Below are 12530 nucleotides of genomic sequence, written 5' to 3' on the forward strand. Positions count from 1 at the left end.
GATGTCCTCTTTTAATCATACGACACTCTAAAACTTTTTTTTTTGTATGTTCACTTGTATTCTATTCTCTTTTTTTGTATCAATAAAAATTACTTTTAATATAATATATAATTTTTTTTTCATCAATACATTGCCTTAAAAATCCCACACCGAGGTAGATTTTGTTTTTCATATCGTTTTATAATTGTCATAATAATTACGATTATTTGTTATGAAGTTAAAAACCCAGGAAGTCAGCAAAGCACAGGGATGGTGGGAGCCCCTCATAATGAGCATAATGAGTCCGACGACTGCCACATTGAGAAAGGTATTTTTTGCTTTTTAAGTTCATCATAACGAACATTCGTAATTGTTATGAAAAGTTAACGAACCTAACGAAAATTCGTCTTTTGTACAAATCCAAATTGAATTTCGGACACAAATTACGAAATACGAATTAACAGCTAATACGAAACAGAACGGAACAAAACGAATTTATTGACGGCGCACATGTCTACTCTCTGTTATCCAAGGTGTAATAATTCTCTCCTTTCTCTCATACAGACTTTCATGTTTAGACCTTGTTACCGTGTTGAGGTGGAGGGCTTCATTCCGGAGGGCTGTAAGAGGTAGGTGAAGATTCTTGCCTCGGTTTATTATACAATATACGTCTGCTCTCTGTATAATATGATTATCTGCCATAGTAGAACTTACAAGAGTAGAAAAGTGTGTTCTGTGTACAGTACATCCTGCTGACCCCTCCTCACTGGGAATTTGGGGTGTGTGGTCCCTCAAATAATACCGGACATCAGATTGTTTTTCTCAGAGCAAATTTAGCTCAAACATTTGTGCTTCTACAATGTGACAAAATGTCATCCTGGATAAAACTTGTCTGACTTATCAGCCATCATCTGAAATAAGACAACTGACCAGTGTGGGCCGGTAGAATTTTTTTTTTTTGGGGTGGGGGGCAGTAAAAAGTATGCTCCCCCCCCCCCCGGTCGGTAGCACTTACCCCATCACCAGTGGCTTCTCGTTCTCTCATCACAGCAGCTTCCATTTCCTCCCTCCTCCTTGGCGGCCAATCAGGAGTCTTCTCTTTTCAGGCCAATCGGAAAACAGGTCTCACACCTGCTTCTGATTGGTCGGATTGAGGATCAGTGTTTCAACAGCGAATATTTGCTGTTGTAAGACATCTGGGTGGGATCAGAGCGCATCCTCTGTGTCCCAAGCCCACCCAATTTTGAAGCCTATTAGAGCCTGGCCGCTGTAATTTATGCACCTGGTGCCCTGAAAGGGGCCGGACGCATGAATTGGGGGTGGCTGTGGCGGCTATGCATGAATCTATCCATTACCATATAGGGGGTGGTGTGGAGAGAGGGGGCGGGACCTGGGTGCCCCTAATGGACGGCCCACCACTGCAACTGACAGTCCTGTGACTGCCATCTAGGCTCTCCATCTACCAATCCTCCATCCCTCCATCAGTCTGATCGGCAAACCTCTTCCCTGCCATGGTACATACACCCCATGGAGGTTGGCTGAATTTCCAGGACTTCCTGTCGGTCAGAGGATGGTGAAGTGATAGGAACAAAATGTCCCTCCAAAACCAGAAGAATTAATTTTTTAAAATAAAATCAAGTGAAGCTGCGCTGCTAATATACATAAAATGAATGATGTTATGTGCAAAATCTTAATACAAAAACAATAACTTGCTCTAATATAGAATATTATCTGCAATTTAATATCTTTAATCCACAATCCCATGTATGCCATGCATGCTGTGGTATTATATATGTCCTTATACATATATACCTCCCAACTTTTTGAGTTGGGAAGGAGGGACAAGATTGGTTAAACTCACAAGTGCTTTTTTTTTACCACTACTATTCCTTTATATTGGCTTTTGGAATTTACAAATGCAGCAGTTTAGAAATCAGATGAAAGGTTTAGTGCTGGAAAACACTTTTTGATAGATAAAAAGTGCATTTTATATACATCTATAGAGATCAGATCAAAATGAGAGACAAATGAGGAGGAATGAGGGACAGAATGACATTGCTCCAAATCAGGGACTGTCCCTCGAAATCAGGGACAGTTGGGAGCTAAGCCACTGTGCTCTCAGAACTCTCACCTCCAATCCATTTATAAGCAGGGCCATCTTTAATATTGATTGGGCCCTGGGCAAAGATTTTTTTGGGGCCCCCCCCAGCTAGACTCAAAATGAGTTTACTGCAGCAGATCAGGCAACGATTGTGATTGGCTGCCAGAGATTACAACACATCATTACAGCTCACAGATTAGTTTCTAGAGGTTACAGAACATCATTACTGCTCACTAATTGGATTCTAGAGGTTGCTGAAAATCATTATTGCTCACTGATTAGTTGCCAGAGGTTACTACACATCATAACCTCTCAGTGCAATTTGCGGGTGTGGCCAAACTGCACTAGCATTGAGGGGTGCACTATGTACAGAGTGCAGGGTTGGGGATAAGCTTTGTGCAGAGTGCAGGGGTGAGGTGGGTGCAGGGGTGAGGTGGGTGCAGGGGTGAGGTGGGTGCAGAGTGCAGGAGTGAGGTGGGTGCAGAGTGCAGGAGTGAGGTGAATGCAGGACTGAGGTGGGTGCAGAATGCAGGACTGAGGTGGGTGCAGAATGCAGGACTGAGGTGGGTGCAGACTGCAGGGGTGAGGTGGGTGCAGGGGTGGGGTGGGTGCAGAGTGCAGGGCTGAGGTGGGTGCAGAGTGCAGGGCTGAGGTGGGTGCAGAGTGCAGGGCTGAGGTGGGTGCAGGGCTGAGGTATGTGCAGATTGCAGGGGTGTGGTGGGTGCAGAGTGCAGGAGTGAGGTGAATGCAAGGCTGAGGTGGGTGCAGGGGTGAGGTGGGTGCAGGGGTGAGGTGGGTGAGGTGGGTGCAGGGGTGAGGTGAGTGCAGGAGTGAGGTGAATGCAGGACTGAGGTGGGTGCAGACTGCAGGGGTGAGGTGGGTGCAGACTGCAGGGGTGAGGTGGGTGCAGAGTGAGGTGGGTGCAGAGTGAAGGGCTGAGGTGGGTGCAGAGTGCATGGCTGAGGTGGGTGCAGGGCTGAGGTATGTGCAGATTGCAGGGGTGAGGTGGGTGCAGAGTGCAGGGGTGTGGTGGGCGCAGAGTGCAGGAGTGAGGTGAATGCAAGGCTGAGGTGGGTGCAGAGTTAAGTGAGTGTAGGGGTGAGGTGGGTGAGGTGGGTGCAGGGGTGAGGTGGGTGAGGTGGGTGCAGAGTGCAGGGGTGAGGTGGGTGCAGGGGTGAGGTGGGTGCAGGGGTGAGGTGGGTGCAGGAGTGAGGTGGGTGCAGGAGTGAGGTGAATGCAGGACTGAGGTGGGTGCAGACTGCAGGGGTGAGGTGGGTGCAGGGGTGAGGTGGGTGCAGGGGTGAGGTAGGTGCAGGGGTGAGGTGGGTGCAGGGGTGAGGTGGGTGCAGAGTGCAGGGGTGAGGTGGGTGCAGAGTGCAGAGTGCAGGGGTGAGGTGAGTGCAGGACTGAGGTGGGTGCAGAGTGCAGGACTGAGGTGGGTGCAGTGTGTAGGGGTTAGGTGGATGCAGAGTGCATGGGTGAGGTGGGTGCAGGGGTGAGGTGGGTGCAAGGTGGGTGCAGGGTGCAGGACTGAGGTGGGTGCAGGGTGCAGGACTGAGGTGGGTGCAGGACTGAGGTGGGTGCAGAGTGCAGGACTGAGGTGTCTACAGAGTGCAGGGGTGAGGTGGGTGCAGGGGTGAGGTGGCTGCAGTGTGTAGGGGTTAGGTGGATGCAGAGTGCATGGGTAAGGTGGGTGCAGAATGCAGGGGTGAGGTGGGTGCAGAGTGAGATGAGTGCAGAGTGAGGTGGGTGCAGGGGTGAGGTGGGTGCAGAGTGCAGGGGTGAGGTGGATGCAGACTGAGGTGGGTGCAGGGTGCAGGACTGAGGTGGGTGCAGGGTGCAGGACTGAGGTGGGTGCAGGGTGCAGGACTGAGGTGGGTGCAGAGTGCAGGACTGAGGTGGGTGCAGAGTGCAGGACTGAGGTGGGTGCAGAGTGCAGGACTGAGGTGGGTGCAGAATGAGGTGTCTACAGAGTGCAGGGGTGAGGTGGGTGCAGGGGTGAGGTGGGTGCAGAGTGCAGGGGTGAGGTGGGTGCAGAATGCAGGGGTAAGGTGGGTGCAGAGTGCAGGACTGAGGTGGCTGCAGTGTGTAGGGGTTAGGTGGATGCAGAGTGCATGGGTAAGGTGGGTGCAGAATGCAGGGGTGAAGTGAGTGCAGAGTGAGGTGGGTGCAGGGGTGAGGTGGATGCAGAGTGCAGGGGTAAGGTGGATGCAGAATGCAGGACTGAGGTGGGTGCAGGACTGAGGTGGGTGCAGAGTGCAGGACTGAGGTGGGTGCAGGACTGAGGTGGGTGCAGGACTGAGGTGGGTGCAGTGTGTAGGGGTTAGGTGGATGCAGAGTGCATGGGTGAGGTGGGTGCAGGGGTGAGGTGGGTGCAAGGTGGGTGCAGGGTGCAGGACTGAGGTGGGTGCAGGGTGCAGGACTGAGGTGGGTGCAGGGTGCAGGACTGAGGTGGGTGCAGGGTGCAGGACTGAGGTGGGTGCAGAGTGCAGGACTGAGGTGTCTACAGAGTGCAGAGGTGAGGTGGGTGCAGGGGTGAGGTGGGTGCAGAGTGCAGGGGTGAGGTGGCTGCAGTGTGTAGGGGTTAGGTGGATGCAGAGTGCATGGGTAAGGTGGGTGCAGAATGCAGGGGTGAGGTGGGTGCAGAGTGAGATGAGTGCAGAGTGAGGTGGGTGCAGGGGTGAGGTGGGTGCAGAGTGCAGGGGTGAGGTGGATGCAGACTGAGGTGGGTGCAGGGTGCAGGACTGAGGTGGGTGCAGGGTGCAGGACTGAGGTGGGTGCAGGGTGCAGGACTGAGGTGGGTGCAGGGTGCAGGACTGAGGTGGGTGCAGGGTGCAGGACTGAGGTGGGTGCAGAGTGCAGGACTGAGGTGGGTGCAGAGTGCAGGACTGAGGTGGGTGCAGAGTGCAGGACTGAGGTGGGTGCAGAGTGCAGGACTGAGGTGGGTGCAGAATGAGGTGTCTACAGAATGCAGGGGTGAGGTGAGTGCAGAGTGAGGTGGGTGCAGAGTGCAGGGGTGAGGTGGGTGCAGAGTGCAGGGGTGAGGTGGATGCAGAGTGCAGGGGTAAGGTGGATGCAGAATGCAGGACTGAGGTGGGTGCAGGACTGAGGTGGGTGCAGGACTGAGGTGGGTGCAGGACTGAGGTGGGTGCAGAGTGCAGGACTGAGGTGGGTGCAGGACTGAGGTGGGTGCAGAGTGCAGGACTGAGGTGGGTGCAGGACTGAGGTGGGTGCAGAGTGCAGGACTGAGGTGGGTGCAGAGTGCAGGACTGAGGTGGGTGCAGGACTGAGGTGGGTGCAGTGTGTAGGGGTTAGGTGGATGCAGAGTGCATGAGTAAGGTGGGTGCAGAGTGAGGTGGGTGCACAGCTCTCCTCCCACCCAGATTTCAATACAGAGCTCCACTCCCCTAAGTACAAGGCTGTCCTCCCACAAAGTGCCCCCCCCCCCCATTCCAGTACAGAGGAAAACTCTGTGTACTCACAGCATGTTGTCCTCCGATGTCCGTGGAGCCTGCCAGTCCCAGAAGCAGCTTCCCCTGTGCAGAGTCCCCGCCCCCTTCCTCCTCTGCTCTCATAGATCGTGCGTGTACCCTAGGGATGAGAACAGCCGCCGGAAGAGGAGCGCTGTCACTTGGAAAAACACAAGCCGTGCTTGTGTATTTCCAAGTGACAGTAGCGAGCAGCCAGCATGCGACCAGCACCGGAGGTGGCCGAATTCCGGCGGGCAGTGCAGGGTTTAAGGGATGGGCAGCGCAGGGCCCCCAACAATGACAGGGCCCTGGGCAGATGCCCCTTTTGCCCCACGGTAAAGACGGCCCTGTTTATAAGCTGGCATATAAATATTTATCTGTCAAAACTGCTGATCCTCCAATTTCCTCTGCCCACTAGGGACCCTCTCAGTATATCTGCCAGTGCTCCGGTATACATAGGAGTAGGTGCCTATACATACCTATACCTACGCCTAAGGTTCCAGTATATTCATGTTGCAGAATTTTCTCTGTTTCTTAACAGAAGCACAGTTGCATAAATGTGTCTTCTGCTCTTTATCAAAATTCCAACAATACAAATACATCTGTTTTGCTCTTTCTTATGAAGAGTTTGCAAATCCAAAAGGTTGTAAGAAGATCCCTGGCAGGATATTGACTCAGTGTAGTCCTTTCTATGGCACAGCGAGACAAAAAGCCTCACACACAAATCATGCTGAGATTCCAAAGCGGCAGGGAGTGCTGTTTGTTGGGAGTCCTTTATTTAAAAAAAGAAAAAGAAAAAATCGATCAATCACGACACCCGCTGCCACCGCCACAGTTCCGTCTGACAGTTCTTTAACTGGGTGACCCCGCCCTCTTGTGACATCATCGGCCAGGGGCCACTTAGTTATTTAATTAACTAAACTAGCAGATTGCAGGAGCGGAACTTTTTTTTTTTATTTATTTTTTTTTTTTTTTTTCAGGGGTCCGGCGGGGCGGCGGGCATCATGATTGATGATAGATGTACACTGGGATTTTTTATTTTACTTTTTAAATAAAGAACCTGTCAAAAACGAATGTATTTTTTACACTACACACAGTACCCCATACTCATTCACATGGGTGGGTGCCGGGATCCCAATTGTTAAACGGGGCTTCCAGATTCCGATAAGCCCCCTGCCTGCAGACTCCCACAACCACTGGCTAGGGTTGTGGGGAAGAGGCCCTTGTCCCCATCAACATCGGGACATGGAGCTTTGGGGAGGCAAGGTCTCCCTGCCCATGAGCACCCCCCATGTTGAGGGCATGCAGCCTGGTATGGTTCAGGAGGGGCGGAGGGTGCCCGCTTGTCCCCTCCCTTTCCTGACCTGCTTGGATAAGGGTCTGGTATGGATCTTGGAGGGACCCCACCCCATTTTTTTTTTTTTATTTCATTTTGGCAGGGGGGTCCCTGAAAAATCCATACAAGATCCGAAAGGCCTTGTGGGGGACCCCACACTGTTTGTTCTGATTTTTTTTTTTTTTTTATATACATTCAGCTGTCAGCTAATGACTAAACAGTTGTTAAGGACACAGTGGCTACCCGCTCCTTAACAACCATGTTGTTTACTGGTTGTTAAGGACACGGGCAGCCCCCCGCTCTTTAACAAAACCTATTTATTAATGCAAATCAGTGGCGTTGCAATGTTGTTGTTGGGGGGGGGGGGCGGGGGGCGGCCCGCACCAGGTGACACCCACCAGAGGGGTGACACCGGGGCCACCGCTAAACACTGTACTGTATTGTAGCGGAGCGGTGCGAGAAGGGCATCCAGCCGTGCGGGGTAGGCTGCCTGTAACACTCCTCACTCAGTCTAATATCCCAGAGTGAGCCGAAGTTGGTGGGCGGAGCTGGGAGTGTGGCTGCCTCCTCCACTCCTCCCACTGACTCCTTCACTATGGCTGATCCCGCAGCTGAAGCAGATAGAGGCGATGACACAGCAGCCTTGCCTGGGTCTTCATCTGCAGGCATGAGGCATGCTATGTAAGTTACTCTGCACACTGCACAGTGTCACTACATAGAGTTCTAGCCTGCCCTGTACCACCCCAGCCTGCCCTGTGCCACCCCAGCCTGCCCTGTACAACCCCAACCTGCCCTATACTACCCCAACCTGCCCTGTATCACCCCAGCCCGCCCTGTGCCACCCCAACCTGCCCTATACCACCCCAGCCTCCCCTGTGCCACCCCAACCTGCCCTGTACTACCCCAACATGCCCAATACCACCTTAACCTGCCCTGTAACACTCTAACCTGCCATATACTACCTAAACCTGCCCTATACCACCCCAACCTGCCACTATACCAACCTATACTAACATTTACAGGGGCTGGTTTGGGGTGCGCCCCGTTACCGTGCTCTGCCTGCATGGTGCTGGACAGCCTAGACAGGAGGGGGGGTGACACCATGTTTTACTGCACCAGGTGACACCAACCCTAGTGACGCCACTGATGCAAATAAATAGGCCGACTAGTGCCAGGTGTTAAAGTGGGGTTCCACCCAAAAAACAAAAATAACTGGAAAAATTCTAAAAAAAAACCCCAAAAAATTTGGATATTTTTTTTTTTTTTTTTTCACTTACCTCTAATTCCCTGTTGCTAGGTGGTCCCTCGTAGTCTGCCTGTTCCTTTGCCTGGGCTGGTGACATCACTTCCCCCTCGGCACAGAAAGGGCTCCGCTCTGCTCCCTCCCTCCTGTCAATCATCTGGGACCCATTACAGGTCCCAGGTGATTGAGCGGCCAATCACAGCGCGCGCATGCGCAGTGGGTGCCAGGCTGTGAAGCCACAGCCTGGCGCCCACAGTTGAAATGCCGGCGCCGACGAGCGGAGGGGGACCCAGGGACAGGTAAGTGTCCAATTAAAAGTCAGCAGCTGCAGTATTTGTAGCTGCTGACTTTTAATTTTTTTTTTTTTTTTTTTGACGGCCCCCCTGGGTGGAACTCCTCTTTAAATTACTGCATGTTTTCACTATTAAAATACAGCAAGACTTCATAAAATAACTCATACGGTATTTTAGTAGCATAGAGAGAGAGAGACTGACTCTCTCTCTGCGCTGGGCTTCCCACCCACACATCCCCTTCTCTTAGGCAGTCAGGGAATGTGGGCGGGTCAGACACAGGAGGAGCAGAAGCAGCTCTCTCTCCTCTCCTGCCTGTGTAGGAGGATGGAACTGTCAGCGTTCTGCTGAGCGGCTCTATCTGGCTGTGATCCAGAGCTGTCAGTGAACTCCCATCCCCCGGTGAATTAGTCCTGATCACAGCCCCGAATTGAAGGGGATTGTACAGCTTACAGACTGGACAGGACTTGGCATTGTACTAATGGCACCGAGATCCCTGCCTGCCAGCCTCAGAGGCGGATCTTTAACTAGGCAAATTAGGCATCCAGGATGCCCCTGTGAGCGTGGACCTTAGGTGACCGCCTAATTAAAGAGCCCCCTCTGCTTGGCAGTCTCAGCAGCAGCTCAGCTCACCCTGCTCTCCATCAGCCAGCAGTGACTCAAAGCTGAGCTCACCTTGTTCCCTCTCCCAGCAGTGACTCTGCAGCTCAGATCACCATACCCCCTCTCTTAGTAGTAGGACGGGAGAGCAAAAAGCTAATAAAGACTTTAATGATTTTTTTTGTTTCTCTTGGCAACTTCCAGGATGAATTGTTCCACAGTGATTGCAACTACAAATGTCAATAAGGGATTGTCTAAAACCTTACTTACAGCTTGTTAAGAATATGTAAGTAACTGTTTGTCCATGTCCAGGCTAAAGGTTCACTTTAGGTATTTTGTGGTATGGGGACGTGTATTACCAGGACCCTATTTGTTTAGAAATGTTTTTCTAGCAAACTATTATAGTTTTAGGTCTCTAAAAATAGTAGCTGGTATAATCTATTTATACTTTTTTTTTTTTTAATTTCTATTGAGATTCTAGAAAATGTAAATATAATTTTCTATCATGAATTTTCTTTAAAAGTGGCAGAAGTACCTCTGATACCCATGGGAGAACCACTGGTGAATGACTCGACTACTACATCCAACAAGGTCAGCTGAGAAGAATAATTGCTGTTTCTGTCTTTCTAGGTTTACCATAAACTTGGGAATAGATGATAGTAATTATGTGTTACACTTTGATGCTCGATTTGACTATTCTGGAGACAATCGCATGATAATCTTGAACTCAAAGCGGGACGATGCCTGGGGAGAGGGGCGGAGGGAAAGCTTTTTTCCCCTCCAGGAGGGATCAGACACCAAGGTACGTCTACACTGGGAGGGGCGGGACAAATGTTGGATGGGGCATCACTGTTCAAATTGGACACATTGAGGGTTTATTTACTAAAACTGGAGAGTACAAAATCTGGTGCAGCTGTGCATGGGAGCCAATCAACTTCTTCAGCTTGTTCAATTAAGCTTTGCCAAAAAGAAAACTGGATGCCGATTGGTTTCTATGCAGAGCTGCACCAGATTTTATCCATCTCCGAAAGGTGCAGTAGGCAGCCAGTGACGGCTTCGGTGAAGGGTATATAGCCATTCAGCTCATTCCATGAAGGATGAGAACCTCCCACATAGAGAGATCCAATGGATTCCATCATGCTGCCATTGTGTGCCATGATATACCGCTTAGTGAATGGTTGCTTTTGGTCAGATCACTGATTGTCAGAATTATTGGCTTGTGAAATTTTTCATGTAACATTTTATTTCTATTCGTGTATGCGTGTGTTATTGAAAATGGTATGTTTCTGAGATGGTTATTCTAAGTGGAGGAGGGAATGGTGATCAGGAAATCCCTGACATGGAATGTTACTATAGGTTCCCCTGTAGAGGCTCAATCTGGGGGGTAGTGGGGGGTTGGCCGGGAACTGAAGCTCATCACCATCGTGTTACATCTCTGTTAGAGAGAGACCAATGTATGGGCTGGGGACGAAATACAGGGGAGAGACCAATGTGGGTGCTGGGGATGGGATACAGGGGAGGGACCAATGTGTGTGCTGGGGATGGGATACAGGGGAGGGACCAATGTGTGTGCTGGGGATGGGATACAGGGGAGGGACCAATGTGTGCTGGGGATGGGATACAGGGGACAGACCAATGTGTGTGCTGGGGAGGATACAGGGGAGGGACCAATGTGTGTGCTGGGGATGGGATACAGGGGACAGACCAATGTGTGTGTGCTAGGGCGAGATAGAGGGGAGGGACCAATGTGGGTGCTGTGGTGGGAAATGGAAAGGGTCCAATGTGAGTGCCAGGGGCAGGATACAAAGGAGAGTACAATGTGTGTGCCGGGGGGGTACAAAGGAGCTACCAACGTGTGTGTTTGGGAGGAATATAGGGGGATACCAATGTGTGTGATTAGGAGGGGATACTGGGAATGAATATTACTGCTGATGAATGCTCAGTTCATCTCTGGGGGCAGAATTCTATATGGGGTAGAATAAGAAATAACTGACACAGAAAAATCGTATTCTCGTCAACAATTCTCATTTACCCCAAGTCAGTCATAGTAGATGGGACCGTTGTCAAGGACACATGAATTGGAGCCATGGCTTAGACAGTGGCAGATCTGCATCAGGACAGACATGTATTGGGACCCCTGGAGGGGGGGATTGTTTGTTTTTTGTTTTTTATCAGTATAGAAAAAGGTCTAAGAATTAGATACATTGCAGATATAGTTTGTACATGGTGATCTGCAGATAACAGACAAAAACAGTATTATTGAAAATAACCACCGAGAGGTATAGCATTTCTATTGGTATACACACAGCAAATGTTAAGCCCAGCACCCTTTGTCGTTAAGCCCTGCCCCCTAGGATTCACAGTCTAATGCCAGAGTCTCAAGTCTTTGTCATGTTTGTGGTAGGGGTAGGATAATGGAAAGGCCGCTGTATGCCATGCCAGCTACATTTCTTAACCTTTTTTGCCCCAGAGGAACCCTTGAAAAATGTTTAGGTTTTGGGGAACCCCTGCTAAAACCAATTCATTGGTAGTCAGTGGAAACAAATGCCCCTTGCATTGGTGGCTGGTGGTAAGAATGCCCCACTTACAGTGGTGGTCAAAATTCAATTCTTACAGGCAGAAAAAATCATTGGTGTCGTGAATCTGGCCCCGCCAAGTGATGTTGGACCCCAAAATAAGCAGGAAATATTAAATGGGAGGTTAATCAGCCACAGCTCAAGGAACTCCTAGAAACCTCCTGAAGGAACCCTGGGTGATGATGGTGAGCATACAGGCACAGGTGCCTCCAGCAGAGTCCCTCCTTGCATCAGGTGCCCCCAGCAGAGTCCCTCCTTGCATCAGGTGCCCCCAGCAGAGTCCCTCCTTGCATCAGGTGCCCCCAGCAGAGTCCCTCCTTGCATCAGGTGCCCCCAGCAGAGTCCCTCCTTGCATCAGGTGCCCCCAGCAGAGTCCCTCCTTGCATCAGGTGCCCCCAGCAGAGTCCCTCCTTGCATCAGGTGCCCCCAGCAGAGTCCCTCCTTGCATCAGGTGCCCCCAGCAGAGTCCCTCCTTGCATCAGGTGCCCCCAGCAGAGTCCCTCCTTGCATCAGGTGCCCCCAGCAGGGTCCCTCCTTGCATCAGGTGCCCCCAGCAGGGTCCCTCCTTGCATCAGGTGCCCCCAGCAGGGTCCCTCCTTGCATCAGGTGCCCCCAGCAGGGTCCCTCCTTGCATCAGGTGCCCCCCAGCAGGGTCCCTCCTTGCATCAGGTGCCCCCCAGCAGGGTCCCCCTCTGCATCAGGTGCCCCCCAGCAGGGTCCCCCTCTGCATCAGGTGCCCCCCAGCAGGGTCCCCCTCTGCATCAGGTGCCCCCCAGCAGGGTCCCCCTCTGCAACAGGTGCCCCCCAGCAGGGTCCCCCTTTGCATCAGGTGCCCCCCAGCAGGGTCCCTCTTTGCATCAGGTGCCCCCCAGCAGGGTCCCTCTTTGCATCAGGTGCCCCCCAGCAGGGTCCCTCTTTGCATCAGGTGCCCCCAG

The 12530-nt window shown here is 51.6% G+C and overlaps 1 protein-coding gene across 2 annotated transcripts in view; it reads left to right on the top strand.

Annotated features, from left to right (window-relative positions):
* LOC141102689 (galectin-1-like) overlaps positions 1 to 12530 on the top strand; it is a 34896-nt gene that overhangs the window by 6089 nt on the left and 16277 nt on the right. The window contains exons 2-3 of one of the 2 annotated variants that reach the window (XM_073591608.1): positions 544 to 608; positions 9650 to 9821. In XM_073591608.1, coding sequence (XP_073447709.1) covers positions 550 to 608; positions 9650 to 9821 — 231 coding nt within the window. In that variant the 5' untranslated portion in view covers positions 544 to 549. Of the gene's footprint in view, positions 1 to 543; positions 609 to 9224; positions 9306 to 9649; positions 9822 to 12530 lie in introns of those variants that run through there. The other variant, XM_073591609.1, reaches the window with a different exon arrangement.

Source organism: Aquarana catesbeiana, linkage group LG07, assembly GCF_042186555.1.
Source record: "Aquarana catesbeiana isolate 2022-GZ linkage group LG07, ASM4218655v1, whole genome shotgun sequence".
Taxonomy (NCBI): domain Eukaryota; kingdom Metazoa; phylum Chordata; class Amphibia; order Anura; family Ranidae; genus Aquarana; species Aquarana catesbeiana.